This window comes from Malurus melanocephalus, unplaced genomic scaffold (genome assembly GCF_030028575.1).
Source record: "Malurus melanocephalus ecotype Western Australia unplaced genomic scaffold, MMel_1.1 scaffold_508, whole genome shotgun sequence".
Taxonomy (NCBI): domain Eukaryota; kingdom Metazoa; phylum Chordata; class Aves; order Passeriformes; family Maluridae; genus Malurus; species Malurus melanocephalus.
Genome location: NW_026623740.1, coordinates 322,376 through 345,578, shown reverse-complemented (window position 1 = coordinate 345,578; position 23,203 = coordinate 322,376). Strand labels below are relative to the sequence as shown.

The window sequence follows — 23,203 nt, the reverse complement described above, 5'->3', positions numbered from 1 at the left end:
ACTGGTTAGGAATTGTTTGTTTATGCTAAATGAAAATTACTAACAAAGCAAATAACTTGTCTGTGCAGTTTCTGCTGCCACTGAGGTGGGAAGATTGTTATGAGAGGGCTGAAGAGAGCAGCCTACCTGCTGAAAAATGATGGAGATACCCTGTCAGCCAAAGCTCATTATTTGCTTCTTCTCCTGCTCTCTGTAGGTTTCGTTACTGTCATTTATTTTGCATGAATTTTTCATACAAAAAGGGTGCTTTATTATATTCAGCTTACAAAAAAAAATCCCTAGCTTTAATTGGCTCAAAATATTAAAAGTTTTAAAATTACTAATTATCCAAAGAGAAAATAAAAGAACWGAAAATAAAAAGAGAACACTTATGTTGTCAAAAGCAGTGCTATAACCTTAAATTTGAACAGAAGGAGAAAATATTTCTGTCTTGTTTGGCATTACAGAGGATATTTATTTCCTTTTAAACTGAGAAACAGATGGAATGAATCCCTTCTAAAATACATTGAAATATCTCACTATTTTTAGGAGGCTGCTTCTAAATGGGTTAATTTTATTCTGTACAAGGCTGCATAGAAAGATAAATTTAAAACTTGGAGGCAGYATTGATACTCATGGAGGCCTAAAAGATTCAAAATACCCTTGTACCAGACCAAGCCCCTCTGAGCTGCGTCCAAGCTGCTGGGGGGCACACAAGGAGTCTCACTTGTGGAGAAATTATTCTCTGTTCAACAGAAAAAAAACCTTTTTCATTTACCAAAAAAAGCCAAGGCCCTTATGTTGAAGAGCATTTTAATTTGTCATTAATGGTACACTTATATCTTTAGCCCCACAGTCACCAAGGTATTGGGAAGAGAAGCTTTAGCTGCTTGTGCATTGCTGTTGGTTCAGGGACTGTTCCTCCCCTTCTCCCTCACAGATCCCCATGGCTCTCTCTTCTCTGGCATGGGAACTGTGCCATTTAATGTAACCTGACAGCCTCTAAAAACGCAGCTTAAAGATGCTGGACATGGAATTCAGTGAGATGGGACAGTTGGTCGAGGGGGCTTGAAAGCAGAGGCTCATTAATCCCTGGGCTGGTTTGGCCAGCATTTCAGATCTGTAACTCACTGGCTCTTCTGGAGTGCAAAGATTTGCTTTTCTSTGCCTAATTTAGGGGCTCTGTTAAATAAGATAGCTCTGTGCATTCACCAATGGACCTACAGCATCCCAGTCCCTGCAGGTAATTCCAATTCAGGCGTGCTAGTTTTGTGTGGGGTAGAGTWAATTTTCTTTATAGTAGCTAGTTCGGGGCTCTGCTTTGGGTGTGTGCTGGGAAAAGTGTTGATACTGCAGGGATGTTTTAGCTACAGCTGAGCAGGGCATCCAAAATTCAAGGCCTTTGCTGCTTTTCATCTGACCCCAYCATGAGTGGGCTGGGGGTACAACGAGGAGTCGGGAGGGGACACAGTCAGGACAACTGAGCCCAACTGATCCAAGGGATATCCCAGATCATATGGCATCATGATCAGTACATAAAGTGGGAGAAGAAGGAAAAAGGGGGTGTTTGGAGTGATGSCTTTTGCTGTCCCAGGTAATTGTTRCATGTGRTGGAGCCCTATTTCCCTAAGGATGGCCGAACACCTACCAGGCCATGAGAAGCTGTGAATGAATTCTGTGTTTTGTTTTGCTCGTGTACATGGCTTTTACTTTATCTATTAAACTGTCTGAACTCTACCCATGGGTTTGTCCACTTTTACCCTTCCAGTTCTCTCCTGCATCCCACTGCGGGGAGTGAGCAAGTAGCGCTGTGGGGCTGAGTCACCAGTTGGGATTAAACCTCAATATAAGGGTTGAAATATCGTTATTTTGCCTGGTTTCGACATCCTGAAGACTAAAGAGCTGATATTAGTGATGGTGAGAAGAGATACGAATCCCTATTTCTAGAAGATCGATGGGAAGTTGGAAAGGTGAATACATTCCCATTTCCAGCACAAAAGCCAGCCTTCTATTTTTTTTATCATTTATGTATCTGCTCTCCAGATCTGTTAAGAAGAATCTGGTCTATTGTGTGAAAGACACATTCAGTAGACATACAATGTTTTGAATTGTTCATAAAGGCATTTTTGAAAAACTTCTTCTGCTTAAAATGGTGAGCACCATCACAAAGAGAGTGGAACAGACTGCTGCTGTTATTCAGAAACGACTTCAGCAGAGGAAACATACCTTGTTGACAAATAAAATGAAATACTGGTGTGTTGTTTTTCAACTGGGAAAACCATTCTCTGAAAGAAATACCATTACATGGTTTATTTTATGAATGAATTCTTTCTTCTCTTCAATCCTCTGAGGTTTACAATAGACTGCAGCRCTTGTTTGCACCATTTCTGTGTACACGAGCAATACAACTAACACATCAATCTTTCATGTTCAGTTAAAGCAGTGATGTACTGTGAAAACCTGCCTCTCTGTTCTAGAAAAGGCATAAAAATTACTCATTTAACCAGCGCAGAAATGAAGAATATATTACATTTTCCACCAAAAAAATTAATGTAATTTTTCCCATGATGCCTGCTTCTACATGACTGACATGCCATGAGCTGCAAAACCCATCAGAYTCTGGCTGGTGTCTGCACAGGCTGGCTGTGCTGTGGGTCATGGGAGTGCAACAGCTAGCAGGGAAACACAGCCATTATTCAAGCTAGTACACTATCTGTTAATTACAGAATCAGCCCTGGAAGAAAATGAGCACCAGAGGAGTCATTATACAGCTGGAGATCTTAAACATGCATACAAGAAGTGTTTGGGAAAGGATTAAGAATGTTTGTTTTAGGTTACAATTAAAAATCSACTCTGAGTGGGAAAGGGAGGATTGCAGCTGGCTGCAGCCAGCAGGACAACTGCTCAGCCCTTCCAAAAGGGCAAATTTTAGCAGGAAATGCTGGGATTATACYGCAGAGGTGTCAAGAGCTCTTCTGTGAGAGCAGAAGGAACCCATCAGGGATGAAACTTTCCTGCCTTGGATCCTTCCCTCACCCATCTCCCTTCATCAGTACAGCCTCTATTTTAACCTCAGTTTGGTGATTTTCTATTAGAATTGCTAATTAAGACAATTATAACTGGTTTTGTAAATCTCTAACAACTGCACAGGATTTAAAAGATATTTTAAGAGTAAAATGATTATTGTAACACTGTCTTATCCTAACTTGCTAAAACTGTAAGCAAGTAACTTTTCACCAAAAAATGAATTTGGAGATATTCCTTCATAGTTCTTGTGAATGAAAGAATAACAATACAGGCAACAACAGAAGAAACAAGACTCTCATTCCTTTTAAGCAGCACTTATGTTATTTAAGATGGCATACACTTCAAAAGCAGGCCCATAACTTCATTTATTCCATCCACGCAGCAGCAGGAACACCCACAGTTTTGAAGGGATAAGGACAATCAGGAGGATATAAAATAAATTCCGGTAGCCTTATCATTTCATTTAAGGAAAAAGCACTACTGATTTTTAAAATTGTTTTCTTATTACCGCATTAAAATAATTTCTTCACTTAGCTTCTGTGTGAAAGGAAGCAAGAAGTAGGTCACTACTTTCACTTGTGTTGACCACTATYCACAAATACATTGAAAAACTGCCTTTCTTAGTCAATATAGGACTGGATATATTCCAGTCAGTAAACCAGGTAACCCAGCATTAAAAGTCATTTAGGCTTGTTTTGTTTTGTTTTCAAAAGAAAATAAACTAGACTWACTGAATGATGCTGTATTTTCAAAGCATTTTTTAAATCAAAATGTCAGTCTTGTAATTTAAGCTGCCCAGTAATGGAATTCTAACTCCTAAATGAAGCTTAGTAGTCTTAGTTTTTTCTTTTGTGTGTTGGCACTCACACAAAACTCTGTACAACAGTTTGCATACACTGCTAATTTTAATATTAATGTCACAGCACTAATTTCAGTCAATTTGAGCACTTCAACAGAAATTGKGTTGGAACATAAAAGCCCTCTGTGAACTCAGTTTTCTCTCCATAGTTTAGAAATAGCGTGTACTGAAATTTTGGCAACTTATTAAATCATTTCCTCTATCTTGTCTCTGTTCTTTACACTCGGGTGCTGCTAGTGTGAATGCAGATAGTCTAATAATGCAAAATTGTCAGAAAAGAACTGAAAATGCAGTTAATTTCAGCTTCAGGGCAAAACCCCTGGCAACAGTATCTTTGACTAAATTAGCTWAACATCAAACAATTCAACTACACTGAAGCTGCTACCATTTAACATACCTGGTAATGCATTAATATGTGCATGATGTAATCATATATTTCTCCAGCAAGTCGGTTTTCTGGTCTCCAGGGAATAATAACAAACTGAATTCCTAATAAGGGCACCAGGATTAACGTGGCTCTGACAGCTTTCATATACATGTTGGACTCAGCACGGTGGGTGTCTCTCAGCTTTGTCACCAAAACTCGGACAATGTTAAGCAAAAAGAAAAAATTGACCTGCCAAAAAACAAAGTTATTGTAGGTGAAAGCATTCAAATTAAASAGGTGTTCAAAATAAAAACACAGAGCACATAAATAGCAGTAAAGTGTARGTTTCTAGCTTTATTGTATCTCATAATGGGCAGATCCTGGGCAGTCAGGTCTTGGAAAGTTTCATGAATATTTTCAGAAAAGATGTTAAGCAGCTCTATGTTCTTTGGACCCTGCATGGATGCTTCAGGCAGGCAGGGGTCAGTTCTAAGAAGCACTGCTTGCTTTCACCCTGATGTGGAAATTTAAGATTTCCAGGGAACACTTAATACCATTTTTATGTCTGAAGWTAAAAAAGGGTGGACAAATTGTCCCCTAGAAATGAAGATGTCTCTCTGCAGAGTCTGACAGTCACCAAGCTACAGTGTCAGGTGAGACCAAGCCCAGCATGGCCCTGGGCTCGCAGAACCTATGGGAGCACTTGATTTCTTTAAGGAATATGTCCCGTGGACCAGTGCTTTAGGCTTGTGTGTGAGCAGGATTGTAAAGCTGCTCCTGAGGAAAACCCAGGCCACCCCTTGCCTGCCCCAGGCTGAGGGATCCCGTGGTGCTCTACCCAAAGGGAACAGGTAGCAGTCACCGTCTCAGGGCAGAAATATCAGACAGTTCAGAAAATTCTGCCCCTGACCCTCATGGTCAATGAGCCCAAGCAGTTCAGCATCTCCTCTCCTTMGTGATTTCTGAAAATCTCAGAAATAGAGTGACCTCCATGCTCTCAGCATAGAGTGAGCTGCCCTTGAGCCTGGCTTCACAGAGAGATCCTTGTGGGATGTGCTGAGAGCCTGCAGGAGGAGAGAGGGCAGACCCAGGCTGATGATGAGCTCTGTGATTAACCCGTGGGCATTCCTGGCATCACAGACCCTTTCTGTCCCCAGGGCATCTAGATCACTCTTTTCCACTCTGCTAGAGTAAAATCAGGCACTGATACTTTGGAATTTATGAATAAATGTGTAAGTTGTTTAACTTCCACTGGTATTTCAGGAGCTCAAATCCCATATATACACAAGAACTCTCAGCTGAYTTTTTCAGAACGATGAATCAGCAAGCTCTGGTAAAGCATTTTATCACTTCTAAACTACACTGGGAGACCTTTCAACTGCTTCACATTTGTGCTGTACTGGAAAAGAGGAATAATAAATTACTTCTGAGGTCCCATTTAGCATTAAATCTAAACCTTATTCTCCATCTTATTCTGACTTCACTCACTCTGCTTAACCTTCACTTTTAGATGCTTTGAAAGTAACTGTGAAAAGTCAAAGAAAGAGTTTACAAAGTTAAAAGTTTTCAGTTCTTCTGAGTCACTCTGTCACTGTGGGATTTTTGCAGCAAATCAAGCAGGACATTCTATAGACATTGACATCTTTATAAGAAAAATAAGACTGGAAATGACATAAGCACAATASAGAAATTACAATGTCTTATTTTGAAAACAGCTAAAGATTGATCTTTTTTTTTCCATAGAAAACAGTCGATTTCTTTTTCTTTGTGGCCAGGATACAGACTGGGATCACAATGACAAAAATAAAGGTTAAATGGCCTCTCTCAGATGGTAATTGGTATTACAAGAGCAGATGCAATCAAGAWTGAACCAATAAACCCACAATAAATGTACTTGTATGGGACCAAGAGACTACTTCTATGGCAGGGAAGGATGGTCTCCTTCACATAGCTTATGTCAAAGACTGCTTCTCTGGAAAGGGTAGAAAGATTTCTGTTTTTTCAGCTATTAGATGGAAAGCTGTTTATTTAAAGGTGTTCCCAGTACTCACTGCCCTGGTGTTTGATCTCTGAGGCAATAATTGCAGATACATCCATGCAGGTGTTTGCAWGTAAGAGGCAGATCAAAAGCTGAAAGTGCATCTTGGGTGACACACTGAGATSAGCTTGGGCCTTGGGTTAAGGAAACTCTTTCTGCAGCTGCCAGGAAGGTCAGGGTTACATGYCAGGCTGCTCCTCTGGCACACCAGATGTTGTGTGTATGCACATTGCCAACTGCACTGTGAATCTTGTCCTCCTACTCAGACAGCTCAGTCCAGTCCTTTCCTTGGACTCGTTCAGCTCCCTACCTTTGGAGCACACCAGGTGACCAGCAAAACTCATGTTGAGCAACCAGCTCAGCCCAGTAAGGCATAGTGAAATGACTGATGTCACATAAATGCAGTGTATTTGTCACAAATAAGTCCCACTGCAATGAAGGATTGTGAGCCTGTCCTTTGTAATACTGAATAGAGAAAATATCTAGTTATTTCTGAGTTTTGACCAAAATCCTTAAAGAATTTTCTATTCTAATACTTACAGAAGCATCTATTCTATTCAGGTTAGCAGCATTTATATCACAATTATTAAACWGTTGATAGCAAATAATATTCTTACCAATAAAGCTGCCATTACAGGTCCATGAACAATGTAAAGCAAATGTGTGTCRACACTCATCCAGCAGCTGGAGGTGAAATACAAAATTAACATTTATTATTAATGTGAATAAAATTTGCTTTGCAGTTAAATAATGTTAAGTTCATTCAAAAACAAACATGCTACTCACTTGTCATTGAAGTACCTGGCTCTTGCAACAGCATGAATGGATGCTGGCACTAAAGGGAACCCTGAAATGGTTAAAGTTATAGATCAGTATTGGTATTTGTTTAGTTTGGATTTCATATGGCTCACACTAATAAATCTCTTGYTCACAAAACATACATGTGTGAAATCACAGCTTTCAGAAAAGAATTTATTCCCTCACACTCAGACYCTGGCAATTCCCCAATGATGAGATGCAAAAGGGATTAACATTCAAGGCAGGCTTAAAGAAGAAGCAAAACCCACAGACCATGCTCTCCTGGGGTGTCTCCAAGCTGCTGCCAGGCTCCCCTGCACTGCTGTGGCTTGTGCAGGGAGGGTGTGAGCAGGCAGTGTGGGAAGGATGCAAGGATCATTCTGTTCTCAGAGGAGAATTCCCTCAGGAAACCAGGGACACTTGTTAAAACCATGTAAATAACTGTTGAGCAAGAAAGACGCACATTGACTTGCATGCCAGATTATGGAGCAATAAAAATCAGAGTGAAGAGTTTCTCATTTGGAGCCAGTGGCACGAGAAAATGTTTGGAGATGGGAGTTTTTTGGGGGGTGGGGATTTGTGATACCTTCTGCAGCTTCCCAGCCCCCGAGCAGCCAAGCCCACTCCACGCAGCTTTATCTCAGCAGGGAGAGGAGCTGTGAATACCATAAATCCACACATCCTGACTTATTTGTGGCACCTCAGAGGAGGCTTTGACAGGGAGCTGATGGGAGCAAATTTGCACTGGGCTTGGTGACATGCCGTGCTTAACAAAGTGGTAAGCTCAAGTTCTTATTCACAGCCTGACACTGAGAGTGACARTCTGTTCCATTCCTGTCCATTTTCCTTCAGCTTGCTTAAATATTGTGTTCCTCTCCTCTTCCAGGCTAGAAACCTGGGACTGGGGAGCCAGTTTGTATAGCCTTGCACACACAGACAATTGGCCAGTGGGGACATGATCCACTGCCTTGTCTGTCCTGTGCAGAGTTTGCAGTACACCTGTGGTGCTACTGCTGTTTCCTATGAACCATGGACATTTCTACCCAGCTTTGGATATTCTATAATTATAGATGAAAATGTGTGAAAACATCCTGTCAATAYCATGATTAATCACAGAGGGAAGAACATAGCTCCTGTTCTTTTCACATGTTAGTGTTTGCATAAAAACATCTAGAAGAGACAGAGGATCCTTGGCCGTATAGTAGGGAGTGAGAATAAGRTCCAAAAAGTACATAAATAGGACACTCTTATGTCTCCAGGTATATTTAAGCAATAGATACTTACTCTACTGCCAAAAAGAAAGCTCTTATTGCAATTTACCTTATGAGGACAATGCAGGTGTGGGAGAACAAACTGGATTGCCCTCTCCTTTATATATTTTTAGAAAATGATGACTTGGCCTCTGGCTGCAGAATGCCTTTTTTGGGTGACGATGCACAGCAAAACAACAAAAAGCTCAGAACAAAAAGCAAGGTGCTTATGACCTCAGGGTGAGCTTGTGGGATTGACAGCTTGAGAAAATAATTTTGATTAGGAAATGGAACAAGTCTGGGCCAGTTTTGTTGACAGATTGAATTTCTTTTTTTAAGGGGCCTTTCTGTTACAGCAAAAATTCTTCAGCTGAAAACTGTGGTCTGAAGTATTGCAAGTAGAGGATGCCACATGATGTAAAAAGATCTTTTTTCTTCTGCTAAATGCATTAGCCTAGGATATTTGGCTCAACAAACTCCAAAGCAAGTCTCAAGAATGCAATGGAAAGCGCTCATTACCCGGTTACAGGCTCAGAAGCTCATGACTCTCCATGGCTCAAATTTCCAGCCTGGACTCTGCTTGGGCTAAATGATGCTTTKCTCTTGTGAAGGGCCAAAGAGCTCAGAAGTGGAGCATCAGGGACTGGGGGGTTGTGGTAAGATGTGTCACTGCAGAGTCCCAYCTACTCTTGGTGCAGTAAATAATGCAGAGAAGGTGTTATCCCAGCCATTCCAGGAACAGATGTGACATAATCCCTTTGGTCCTTTATAGCAYTGGCAATTAGGTCAGTATTCCCAGTACAATTTGGAAGGCAGTCAGTTTTAGCACTGCTCAAATATATGATTCCCTTTTCACTTCTATGTGGGTGAAATTGCCTGAAGCAGCCAGAGTGGACTGTACTGTTCCACTGTTTTCTTGTCCTGCCTAAAAGTGATTTCCTGACCCAGTGAAACAATAACAAATAYGAAATGACATCCCCAGCAGCAGTTCCCAGAGAAGGGGTCAACTGATGGCATCAGCCTTGAAACCCATCTTCCCATGTTGTATTCCATTCAATCACCTCAAACCTTTTGAAGAGTTTTCATATTTGCTTGGATTTTTATTTTCCTTATAAAGTTATTTTGCAAATGTCATTAGTGGTTTTTCCAAATTAAATAAACTAGATYTTGTCACATAGGGATTAACAATAGCAATGAAAAATGAGTAACTTCATCTTGTACATTTGCCTTGATCCCTTGAATTGTAATTCAGAGCACAGCCTGCTGTGGTTCCTCTGTWCTGCCCTTTGGAGAAATGTATCTCTCTTCATTGATTGACACAGCTGGGTGCTGAAAGCTAGACTATTTTACTACTGCTTCTGGAATCAGTGGAATTACACTGATTCATGCAAATTTAAGGGGTCACCACATAGTCCCAATTAGACCATTTTGCTATTAATAATATTTCTACTTTAGTTAGAAGGTTTACCACCTTTTTTTTTTTTTTGTGGAAATATTAATCTAGTTTCATAAAAAAGGCTGCAGACATTGTCAAGAGTTATGTTCATTTTTAATAACTTTATCCTTTTCGAGACCCCAGCATCCACAGCCGCTACCCTCTTTATTTTTTGGGCAGTGCTGCAGACATTGATACGGTTTTTTATCAGGAAACTTCACAGAATTACCCACCACGCTGCTGGTGTCRTTCTCAGCACTACTACAGCTGGCTCATAAGCTTTCATTGCAGGCTGGATGTCACAGTTGCATTAAATTGCACTGCCTAAATTGAATGTCACCACAAAGAAAATATATCTACAACCATATTCCTCTTGCATAATTGGATATGGAGCGACACTATTTTGGGAAGCCTTGTTCTGCAAGACACGAAAATGGAAAACGCTTTGTTGGGAAGCAAATGTTTTAAAATGATTCTTCAGATCTGGCTGCCATTTCAGAGCCCTGTGAGACTTTTTATGTTCAAATATTCTGAGCTATGAGATTTTTGTGATAGCACAATTGCTTGCTCCAAGAGGACTCAGCTATTTGGATTGACAAAGTCCAGAAACTTCAACTTAACTTAGGGTTCTTCAGGGAGCTTGTCTTCATTTAAGARCTGATGATGCTTCACATACTTTTAATTCCAAAAGCATGACAGGTGCCTCTCTTTCTCAGAAAAGGTGCCATTCCCGTAAGAAAAAAGAATGCATGCTGGTGTTCTCATTAAAAAAAGCAAAAGACCAAACAAAAAATACCAAAGACAAATTCTTACATGCCTGAAGACTGCTATCTGGCACTACAACCAACATAAACTAGAACATCATAGTAATTTTCTTAGTATCTAATGTAGGAATCCAGAAAGCACTAAGCCTTGTATTTTAAGAAGAAAGTAAATTACCAGAGTTTAAAAGGAAAATCCAAATAGGGGTAACTTTGTTGTTACTGCCTACTTAGGATCAAATATTGGATGCCTAATTTGTGTTTGAAGATAGTGCTTTCAATTTCTTCAGAACATGTAGAACTGGGTCATTTTCCTCTGATCTAATTATCTAATCATGTAATTATCCATTAATCTAATGCAAAAAATCCTAAGTCCTGTTGGTTTAAGCAATAGGGCTATTTTTCTATTTTCCTGCTGTAAAAGAAATAATCTTGAAAAAAACACAACTTTGCCAAAGAGGATGGCAAATATAGAATAAATTGTATCTGCTTCAGACAGGGATTGCAAGAACATCCCTAAGTGCAGTGGGACAATGGATAAAGATCCATCATTTGCTGCTTCACTGCACCAGTGGTTCCAAGAAATGGGAACTGCCTCACCAGAAATTGGAATGAGGCCAGAGAGTCATGGTTGCCAAACTGGAAAAAAGCCCTTGATATTGATTTTCTGTCAACATTGATGTGGAAAGGATTTACAATAGTGATTTAAATGCAAAAGAGACTTCATTGTAATATATTGGTTATATTAATATGGCCTTTTAATGAACCAGACAGTCCAAAGGAAAAGTATCTGATGCTGTTAGCCATTAAAAAGGAAAGGGGTCCCTGAGTGAAAACAGAAGAGATTTGCATATTTGGAGATGAAGAACCAGCCCTAGACATGGTTCCTTGGGCAATGTGCACGTGACCACACACAGTTTGCATCCATTTTCTAGGGATTTGTAACCTCTCTCACAGAATATCATTGAGATTTGCTTAGTGACGCCTGTATGTTTCTCTGAAATGCTTTAGAGGTCATTGTTGTACAAAACAACAGCAAAGCCATTATCTTCTCAATAGGTAAAATAATTTTTTTTCTTTTAAACAACATATGTCAAAATATATCTGATACTGGATTCACTTCCAGAGAAATTCTGGCTCCTCTTTTTGTATGCAGTGTTTGGTTCACTTTGTAAGACACAGATTCTAATCTTTCCTCTTCATTTCAGGAAAATTGTACTTTATAGGTACTGTCACACATTCGTGTTTTCGCATATAAGTGACAAAAATAGACAACTTTTCTCAGATAAGAGATATTCTTGAATAGAAATATATTTTCTCCCATAGCTTTTCTTAACAGAACAGAAGCATTCGTTTCTGCAAATCCCAAGATGCAGGAAATAAARGTCTCTAAGCACATCCAATTAAATGCACTCAAATTTAGGATCCAAGAAATCAGTCTTAAGCTACGATCTAGTGATATAAATTAGATTCYAAGTGGTATAAAAGTGCTAGAAGAGTTCAAACATCTGAAAGTATTGACCATCTTGCTACAAATGAAAAGTTACATACCCCAGCCCAAGAGGTAATACCAGTGCAAGCGCTGCTCTTCAGCAAACACCGCCACCACGATCAGCGTGTGAAGATAAATGCCTTCGCACAGCATCCAGAAGTAGTTGCAGCCCAGCATGTACTGATGAAAGAATTGCAGCACTTTGCAGCTTACCTGTTAGACAAATGAGAGAAAGTCACACACTTGGCTGGCATTTTGCATTTAAGCAGGCAAAGACAAATCTTACTTCTAGGCTATTAGAAAGTAAAGGGGAACAAAAATCCCCAGCTCTCTCTGTTCGGTCGTTGTTTCTTTTTTTCAACATCTATCAGTGAGAGGGATTTTAAACTTTTATAAATGAGATGAATTAAAGGAACAGCCCTCACAAAATAGAAAAGAATGATGATAACAGCACTCTGAAAAGTACCACGAAATAAAAAAAAAAWATCCTTAAAAAGTTGGTAATCTGATGGGTGTTTTTAGAACTGAAACAAACAACTTCTTCTGGAGGTAAAAGGAGGGCTGTGAAAAAGACAATAACATAGAGTGCCAATTTGAGTGATTTCCTTTTGACCAAACTTTCCTAAATTTTTTTTCAGGTCTCTCACCTAAGCCAGAGTCATTTTCTCTCTAAACAGCCCCCAGCTCTGAACTTGCTCCTTTGGGAAGGGCAACTTTTGGTGGCGGCGGAGATTCTTTTTGTGGGGTACCWGGGACATCGCTGCTTTGCATGATGACAGCTTTATTTTGATGAGATAACARTTGACACATGGAGCTAAATGGGGCTGGTGAACTGGTTCCCATGCATGAGTCAGATGAGGTTGCAGATGTAGATCTTGACAAGGAATTGTGGCTTCAAATTGCTGGCAAGCAGYTGGCAGATGGTGCAGGGAAGCAGGCTGTGCCCACTACTGGAGYGCCAGCTGGTGAGGGGCGATGCTGCCCCTCTTCTGAATGGGTCTCATGTCCATATTTAGGACAGGCAGTGAGGTTCTCCACCTGAACTTCCTTGCCACTACCACCCAGGATAGCCAGGAGTGGGCAGCCCACTCCTTCTGGGGAGCACCACATGCTATCTGGAAATCTGAGGTGACAGCAGTGAGGGCAAAGTGACAGTCATCATCTGTGGCCACGGTAAAATACTCCTTCCCCTTAACTTCTGCAAATGTTTTCCAAGCTCACTACCTGCACTGTACAAGATGTGGTTAGTATTCACTTGTCTCCTTATAGAGAAATTTTGGCAGTTCAGCAGACAGAGGACTGCATGTTCTGTATCTGTCTGGACTGCCCCTCTGGACCAGAAAATCTTCTTAGCCATCCAATCCACCACCTCCTATTGCTGAAAAACATTCCCAACGCAATTGTCTGAACATATGTACTTAGTTTTGTTTCAATACTTGCAGTGCAGGTTGGTGGTCATGAAAATACAGGTTTATTGATAAGTTAGGACATAGAATTCTCACAAGATTAGCTTGCAAGATTGGGTTTTGTTTTCCGGTGATTCATTTTTTCTGCTCACCACTCAAGACAAAACAGACTCTTGCATCTTATTTCCACACTGTGCCTGAACAATTTTTAAAAGTGTGCCCAAAAATGATTGTATACTGAACCCAACCCAACCCAACCACCCACCACCACCACCACCACCACCAAAACAAATGAAAAGGGAAGATGTATTCACTCTTTTTTTCTGCAGGCAAAAGTGTTCATTAAGGCTCTTATATCATTCTTGGACTGTTTTTCAGAGGTCTGGGTCAATATGTTTTGTGCCTTGTTCTGTAGCTGATGCTCAGTGCAGTCTCACAGCTGGTGGCTCACCTTGCTCCCTTCTCCCCTTATTGATCACCCATCCCTACCAGGGCTGCCTCACCTGCGGGCAMTTCCCTGTCTCCACATACATTGGGGTGGCACCATCCCTGGCACCAGACAGTCACCCCGGCCTCTAAAATGGAAACAGACTTTCTGAGCAGCACAAAAAACATTCCCTGACAGCTGCAGAGCTAAGCTCCATTTGCTTAATTTCCCAACATTTCTCTCTTTTGTGTACCCTCTGTCTGAACAATGACTTGTGGCTTCAAAAGCAAAATGGTTTACTTATCCTTTAGAGCAATGGACATGCAGAAAACACAGGACTTTTGGGCAACTTAATAATTTCTGATGTAATAAGTTAAGGGAGTAAGAAAACACTTGACAAAGAATAAAGGATTTGCGTGACTAGTATTTTGATACATATTACATGAAGTTGAGAATTTATCTGAAAAAGTTAATATAGGGAATTTAAGCACAACTGTACATTGAAATAATAAATTCATATTAATCAAAGGGGGACAGTAATCAGTCTTTTCTTTGGATGAGCTAATAAATGCAGCATGTTTCAGTTGTGGCTAAGTGATGCAATGGAAATATTTTCCTACAATACAGAAACTGTCTTTCTTAGGTCAGAGTAAGTAAAAGAGATAAACATTTTACTGATAGGAATTGGATTGGTATGAATAAAACATGACAAATTTAACCAACACCTTTGTGTTTGTTAGCCTTAAATGAGAAAATTGCAAAACCATTAAGTTTTATACGGTGTTTATTCTTACAGGAACAAGTAAAATAAAACTGCAAGATGATRCAGAAGCAAATCTTCCACCTGTTCAATGCTTGGTAACAGATTGGTTTTTTACCATAATTTATACATCTTTGCTGTAATTTATAAAGACTGATATCTATAATTAATAAAGACCGTTATTTTTCCTACAAGGGTAGTGAGGGTGGTGAGGCACTGGAACAGRTTGCCCAGAGAGACTGGAGACTGCCTGGAACTGGTCAAGACCACGTTGGATGGGGSTCTGAGTAATCTGAGGTCTAAAAGAAGGTATCACTGCCCACAGCAGAGCTGTTGGAGAAAAATGATCTTTAAAGTCCCTTCCAACCAAACCATTCTTCGATTCTAGGATTTTATGATTGCTAACTTTGAGATAAAAACATGTGTAGGGGGAGTTTATCTTCTGCTGAAGACAAAAGTTTTGTTGAAAGTTCTTTGAGGCAGAGGRTCTGTCCTTGTTGTGTCTTGTACAATGTGCAGCACAGTCAAATCCAGGAAAGGATTGTTGCAGCATCTTCACACTCTGAAGGTGAGTTAAAAGCCATGATTTTTCAGTTTCCAGTGTGCAGGTGACTGAAGTTAGTGGATTTTTATTCATGAGCAGCACAGGCTGAGAGGAAACAGCAGGCAATAGTCCTTTCTAGTGCATCCCCATAACTGTTGCTGTCTCCTGAACCAAGAAATAAACAAATCCTCGTCCTTTTGAGAGYCTGGAAACATTCAGCACTGCCCTGCACCTGCTGATGGCCACAGTAAGTGAAAGTGTGAAAAAATTATCAGGGAAAATTTACCAGCCCTCAAAATCAAGTAACCACCTAAGAAAGTACCTCCCTTCATGGTTCTGCAAGGATGTCCAAGAATCTGCCTTTTTTTGGTAGAATGCAACCTGGCAAGAAACYCAACAGACAAGCAAAGAGGCTGCCTCTGACCATGTATTTGCATTGCATTGACGTACACAGAAAGTGAGAAAGGTTCTTTACCGATCTGCAGGACAGCACCCAAGGGAAAAATCTCAATTATTGCTAATTCTCCTCCTTCACAATAGCAACCTGCGATGACCTTAAATTGTGGCCTAACTGCTCAGGAGCCAAAGGGGTCAATGGGAGTACAGTCAGTCATATTCTCCTCTCTTGCAGACCTTGCAGAGGGTTATGGAACTCTCGTAAACACCACAGCTGCACTGTGCAACAAAAGCACTTCAAAAGGATTCTTGGAACATTTCCCAGAGGAGAAGGAAAATAATTTACTCTCCTTTTACAAGAAAGAGCTAGAAATGGTGTCTGTGATGTTCTGCAGGATATACTGGCATATTATAAACACTRTGAATGTTCCAGTCCTGCCAAAGGAGTCCCAAAGGTCCATCTGCCTATGCAGGACCCTGCAATTGCACAATAATGTAATTGGCACATGGCTCTTCTCAGCTAATCCTGCCACCTCTCATCACACCTGCTTGTCATTTCTCTGCTAAGGCTCTCCTTGTTATTGGTTAATAATTTATGGACAGAAAACGACACCATTTATTACCATCACTACCCATTGGGGCAAATCAAGACAAAACTCTTGGACTACMTAAACCCCAGAACAGCACCTTCAGCAATAATAACAACATTCAATATGAAATAAACCTGCKAATTGTTTCAGCAGGTTGTCCTAGTAATTCAGTCAGAGTAGAAGGGATGATTCAGTTTTGGCATAGTAAAATCATACAGAWTCCTGTGTGTCCTCATTCCTGCAGTGCCTTCCCAGGTGAAGGAACTCAGGTTGGCTGCTTGGGAGTTCTGAGTTTCACACCAGTGCTTGCCAGCTCCASAGAGCCTGCCCTATGGAAAGCAAGAGTGGGAAAGCCCCTCAGTGTGCATAATGAAATGTCTCTTCCTCAGTGCTTGCTCTCCATTGAAATGCCCCTGACTGACATTTCAAATCAATTGCTAAGAACAGGCCTGCTGAGGTTATCGATTTTAAACCAAACCAGCCATATGAGCCATCACTACAGCTGTACTTTGTTTAAAGGGAAATAAACATATTTGACCTTTCTATTCTAGTTCCTCTTCACCTCTAGGAAACCTCCCCAGTACTCGGCAGTGAAGGATCCTCCTTGAAGAGTTACTGCTTGCCATGGAGGCCAGATTGATTTATCCAAACACAGTTTGAAGGCAAAACAATAGTTTCAAACATTCTAAACTTAGCATTTTAAAGGAGTAGCTTCAAGTGTGATTACTGCTCTGCCTTAAAAAAAATTGTTTGTGTTTTTTCTGACTATTAYAACACTATTCTATGAAAATACTCTTAAATTCCAAGTATCCATATGTTACACAAATAAGCAATAAAAGGTTTTTCCAAAGCAAGAGAGTGCTAAATATTGTAGCTGTAAATCACTGGCTATCAGAACATCATAGCATTATACAATGTATCTGCAATGAGTCATCCATTAAACTGTGTTCCAGTCAGAAACCTGGCAAACTGGGCCTTGGAAGAAGATTAATATTTTAATATACTTTTAAACCACGCACAGAACGCAATGTACACAGTTGCTCAGAGGGCTCCTAGGTTTTGTGTAACAAGAGAGCAAAATATGAAATTAAACAATAGGGGATATTCTWAACAGCATGTGTGCCCATGTCTGTGCTATAGCAAAGCAGCCAGCCYGGATTTGCACATTCTGGGCAGGAATTAAAAGAGCTGCATCTGCACATACCTGAGTCCTGGCTGCTGTAGCAATAGTTCTCCCTGGGCTGCAGCTTTGAGCTCTGCAGGGCCACAGGGGCTCTCGTGGCACATTTGGCACTGTGTCAGTGTGCATGGTGCCCCTGGATCCTCTCCTGCAGGATGCACCATGGCAAGTGTCACACAGGGAGTGAGGCAAAGCAAAACAGCCTCATCAGGCTCGAGGGATTTTATGAGCTTGGTTTCTGGGTGGTGTGGCTGGAGGAGGCAGCTTTTCAGGCAGGTATTGTAGAYATGAGCCTGACTGATGGAGGAGAGCAGAGGCCAGAAGAGAGGGAGARAAAACAAGGGCAGTCAGGTCTGTCTAAAAAAATAGCACAAAATAGTGCAGCTGGCTGTTCGTTTGGACAGGATGTGCTGCCTCCTTCTCCCAGTGGTGGGAGGTAATCCCTGATAAATCCCTGATAAAAAGGGTTAAGAGCTCCAGCTATTCCAGGCACCTGTCCCCCACCGTCACATCTGGGCAAGATGTGACCAGGCACAGGAGGACTGGACRAGGCAGAGGTTACTCAAATCTGAATCCAGGCACAGGTGAACCCTGGGYATTGTGTCCTCAGCCTGGGTAGTTTAAGCCTACATGGAACATATCTGTTCCATGCCAACTGTTCCTACCTTGTGTTTGAGGTGTAAGATCTAGACCTGCAAAAGTGTTTGCTGGGGACTAGGCACACRTGCAGCTTTGATGACATGGATATATCCACTCCGTGACTCAGTTAATGCTCCAAGAGTTTTCTAATGGCACCACTGGGATTTGTGACACTAAATATAGACACCCAATCTATCTCTCCTGTAATCAAAAGATAACGATAGAGATGGTGGAGATAATAGGAAAAATTACCTCATCCTAAAGGATATATCTAAAATAAGCCAGATGGATAGTGCCCTAAATGTGACTTTGTCTATCTTTAGTATGGGGCAACTAGGTCAGCTTATGTATCTACAAAACAGGTAAGACATGCCTGATCTTACATGTTTCTGAGTGTTTCTCTAGATGTGCTCAGATTCTGCTCTGGGGCTTTCCTGAGATGACCTGCTGTTAAGTAAAGCCTGCAACCCTTCAAAAGATGTTGGGCCAAGGGGATGCCAGAAAATTTGGAAATCAATGAGTTGGGTGTATGCAACCATAAGCCACTCAGAGGTGAAATGGTGAGCAAAGGAGCTCAATTATCCAAATAACAGACATTTTATTGACCAAGAGTTCATTCTGCCAACTAAATTTAAAGGCCATGTACACAACTAACCCAGGGTTCTTGATTTTTAACTCCTGCTGAAAGTCTTTACTGCTTCTTCTTCCATACCCTTATTCCACATTTGGCTGTCATCAGTAAAGGCACTTTGATGTTCTTTCATTTATTTCTCTTCTGTTTCTGTTTGGTCTTAGATACCTTCAACAAACACCCAGTAGCAGGTTGTGGCTGAAAATGGGCAATGCTGTGGGTCTGCACAGCAGTCACTGAAGGACATGTCTGACTTCACAGTATAAATGTGCAGGGATGAAGTCTCTGAAGAGGAATGAGCACTCTGCATTTAATTCACCTGACCTGTTTTAGCCACCTGATTTAGAGTGAGGGAAATGGTCTCTTGGGTTGAGACATGTCTGACTTCACTGGCAGCACGGACATTTAATCAGCCGAATAAGTGAGGAAAACAGCTGAGGCAGCATGGTATTAGGGAGAATATTGTGGYTTGGAAACATTATGGTACTGTCCTTCTGAGGGGAATTCCTTTTTGAACAATCCATATTTTTAGGGATTTTGAAAAATCTTCTTTTGGGGTAATTCAAGCTTCAATTTCTCACATTTCAGGTAGACCTCTTTAAAAGCATGTGTTAAGGAAAACTTGGAGAATAAACCTCACAAGTTTCTAGACATAATTGCTTTATATTCCCAGAGAAACATCAAAWCCTGAGCTGTTTAAATGTTCTATGAACAGTGGGAGGCCTTGTGTAAAACAGAAGATTTTCATGGGTGTGCCTTGTCCACACAGCTTTGCACAGAATTCACCAAAAAGGCCACTGTAAGCATTTGCACTTGTTGATCTGACATTTAGAGTGGTTGCCTGACATTTTTCTATGCCCGTGTTTTTAGGGGCTAATGACRTATTGTCTATTTAACTTTCAGTCTCTCAGATGCGTTGGAGAAAGGCAGTTACAGAAACCCGTGGTCGCCCAGGTACTATCCCACATTTTTATGTCATCTTCACTTTGCCATCTCTCCATCTCTTAGGAAAACCAAAAGGAAAARTGAAAAAAGCCTCTGTAAGGCATTTAAGTCAAACACACTTCCACATTGTGGAAGACTAATAGATTTTTGGAGACTGCTGCGGCTCAGATCTGAGGGCAACATCTTTGTTGAGCAGCAGTTCTGGAGGCATGCCATGAATTTGAGCAAATTTGGAATAGATTAACTCATTTTGCATAAAGTCAGTGTGTGCTTTGCCTCTACAGCCTCATGGTTGCAAATGGCCACTGTGGCTAAAAAGAGAAATGCAGAACTGCAGCACTGCAGCTGATGACAGCAAGAACTGGGATGCTGAGATTCTGCTGATTTTGGGAACAACTATGCTGGGAATGCTCACTTCTTACTGCCACAATGGCAGAGCTTCAGGGTCCAGAGATAGTGCAGATGCATAATGATTAGGCAGAATGACAGGTTAAATCTGGCTTATCACAGAGACATTTAAATCTGAAGTTTGCACTTGTGCTGGGTATTTGAGTGCAGGTTTTCCTCATCCATGCAGAAAAGGTGCAGCCAGAAAACATTTGAATGAACCCCACAATCTGATGCCTTCAGCTTCTGGACAACAGTGCATTTTGTTTTACAAGGTCCTTTCTGGAAATACATTTCTGGAGGAAATGTTGCTCTGGTTCCTAAATAAGAGGCTKCATGTAGGGATCGCGCTGCCAAAATGCCATCCACAGGATCTGATAGAGTCCGAGTTATTTTGAAATGAAAACCTTTGGGCTGGGCCACATGAAAGCTGTCAYCCCTCCCTTTGTGATGCTCCAATACTTTTGAGAAATCTGTACTTATTAGTAGATACTGCTTTAAATGAAGAGCAAGCAACTGAAATCATGCAAAAAAGAAGAGATGAGAAGGTAACATTTATATGGTAAAAAATTCCCAAAACTGATACTGTTTCTGAGTGACTCTCATGTGTTTTCTTGTCTTCTTTTCTTGACTATTCCTTTGGGAACAGGGGAATACCAACACTGGAACCCCATAAATCAGAGTAAATATTCTTTATACACTCCTCATCTGGCCACATATCTCAATGTTTTATTTCTACTGTTTTGCTGTAACTGTGATAGGGAGGAAAACCTAAGACAATTAGGCAGCCATAGTTATCACTTGAATTTGTTAATGGAGAGATTATTTGTAGTGTTCTCGTGCCCACCAGAAAACTTGATATTTTAGTATTGCTACTACCATGACCTTGCTTTAAAAACTTCAGTGTTAGTGGGCACCGGACTTGGTGCTCTCTTGGTCTAACTAATAATGCTGAATAGAAAGGAGCTTACTGGTAAGAAGGGCTATTTCTTCCAGGAGCTGGATTTTGGGCAGTACAGACAACCAGGTGCCCCTTGTCATCCCACTTCATGCCCACAGTGACAGCAAACTTAGCAAAATGCTTATGAAGGGAAAGGGACCATGTGCTCCTGCGAGGGACACAGGGCACACGTGTATTGCACCATAAACTAGAGTGGCAAACTAGCTCGAGATCTTTAAAACATATTGACATCTACACAAGGAGGAAAGAACAGCCCCCATCCTCTCACCTCCCATGTTCAAGAGCTGAGTTAGTTACAGATGCTGCCAGCAGGAAATAAAATCACACTGTGTGTAATTAAACAGGGATTGCTTTGGGTTCTTCCTCATCAGCTCTGAACCCGTATAAGGGGCTGTACAGGTTGTTTATACATTAAGGCCTAAAGAAGTTGTGTGACAATGTGATGGGACTTGACAGTGAGATTGGAGTGTGCCTGAATGGATGCTGGGTCCTTACTCTCTGACATACCATGGCCAAGCCTGAGACCCTGCACAAGGCTCCTGAAAACTACCAGTGCAGCTCTGGCCCCTGCTATGGCCTCTRTAAAAACTGCAACTGAAACATAAAATTTCACACCATTCAATGAAAGAAACAACAGTGAAACTACTGCATAAAAAGTGAAGAGGCTACAGAAGAACCTGCAGAAAGAATAGATATCTCTGCTAGAACAGGAAAGTGAAAAAAATACAGTAAGATCTCTTAAAGCTTTTGTGGAAGAGGTTCTAATTACTGAGACATGACCAATTTCTGATCAAACTCAGCCCCACCTAAAAGCATTATGATACTGGTGCCCATGGAGCTAATTAATTGCTCAGTTTCCATTGACAGAGCTACCCCTTCAGTCATTAGTGGTATCTTCATTTTACCACCATCAGTACTGAGTATTAAAGTTCCAAGTCTTGTGGAATACAGAAAATGACAAACAAAGATCTGATGTGTAAGGCTGTATTAAGACATTTGGCAGCAGGAGTTTTATTTGTTTCTGGAGGTTGTAATGGAGAACATAATGTGTTGTTCACAAATCACCTTTCTGTGGGTCAGACTCATTTAAGAGGATGACAGATGATAACTCTTCCTATAAACATTCCAGTAATAGCATAATTAATGCAGTTCCTAGTTCAGGTACAACAGTCAATATTTTCAGCATATGTAAATAAATGTTCTTATASGTGTCCTGTTTATTTTTGTTTGAATGTCCTTGAAACTTGTCCGCTGCTTCTTCATTTCTTGTACGGCCGCCTGGACTCACATCTTTCTTTTCCATGATTTCAGATCCAGATTAATCCGACAGAAAGAGAAACAGAGAGAGAGAAAATTGTATAACCAGAAAACATGAAGTAAATAAGGAAATTAACATTATCAAAAAAAGTGGCTTCACTTACCATTTTACATGAGCAGAATGATCATCAAAGGATTTAACTCTTAGCAGCAATGTGAGTAAGGATGCAGTACAGACTCTCCTCATGTAAATGATGCTTTGGATTGTCTCACACCATTTCTCCCTCGCTCACAGGGAGAATGGGGGTGTCTCGGTGGTAGGAAGGAATTTCCTCTCTTGCTTGTCCTGACTTTTCTCCATGTTATTTAACAGACCATCTTTTCTTCTTTCAAAAGTATATGGATTTTGTTGATATCCTCATAAATTATGCATCACTGAAAGTATTTTCCCTTGGTATTTCATAGTTTAGAATATATTGTGAAAATGTAGAAAAAAGGCAGGAACTATTGGGGTGGAAACATATTTATTATTTATGTAGAATAAACACCACCAACTTCATCTCTGTATATGGCTSTTACATGAGTGGTATCTGTGATTGCTTGAAATTCAGTCTACACACTTCAGTATTTCTATATATCCTGCAGGTGACAGCCATGCATACATGAGCCTGTCAAGCCCCAAAGATGCAAATGTGGAAAGTGGATAAACACAGCAAACTACAGGAAGTCAGARGCAGTAACTTGCTTAATATAWTATGCATCAYTGAAAGTATTTTCCTATGGCATTTCATATTTAAAATCTATTGTGAAACTTCAGATAGGAAAAAAAAAGCAGGACTTACTAAAACAAGAAGGTGCAGTAGGAGTAGAAAAAACCCCAGCCATAAAGTTTTCATTTGCTCTGTTAATAGGCACTGGCATAAAAATATTATGGGAATGTTTATATATTTTTCTTAACATTTTTAACATAAATCCTTTAAGTCTTCATGTATTCATGTAGAGATTTTCTGTAATTTCTTCATAAGCTGAAAATGTGCTCATGTCTGTTCATTTTCTTTATCAAATCACAAATTT

At 40.6% G+C, this 23,203-nt stretch overlaps 1 protein-coding gene across 1 annotated transcript in view; it reads right to left on the bottom strand.

Moving 5' to 3' along the window:
• The window catches only part of LOC130582581 (calcitonin receptor-like), a 155,438-nt gene that overhangs the window by 9,860 nt on the left and 122,375 nt on the right, over positions 1-23,203 (bottom strand). The window contains exons 8-11 of the mRNA XM_057381377.1: positions 12,066-12,219; positions 7,057-7,117; positions 6,888-6,954; positions 4,263-4,481 (exon numbers count right to left, since the gene is read on the bottom strand). Coding sequence (XP_057237360.1) covers positions 4,263-4,481; positions 6,888-6,954; positions 7,057-7,117; positions 12,066-12,219 — 501 coding nt within the window. The remainder of the gene's footprint in view (positions 1-4,262; positions 4,482-6,887; positions 6,955-7,056; positions 7,118-12,065; positions 12,220-23,203) is intronic.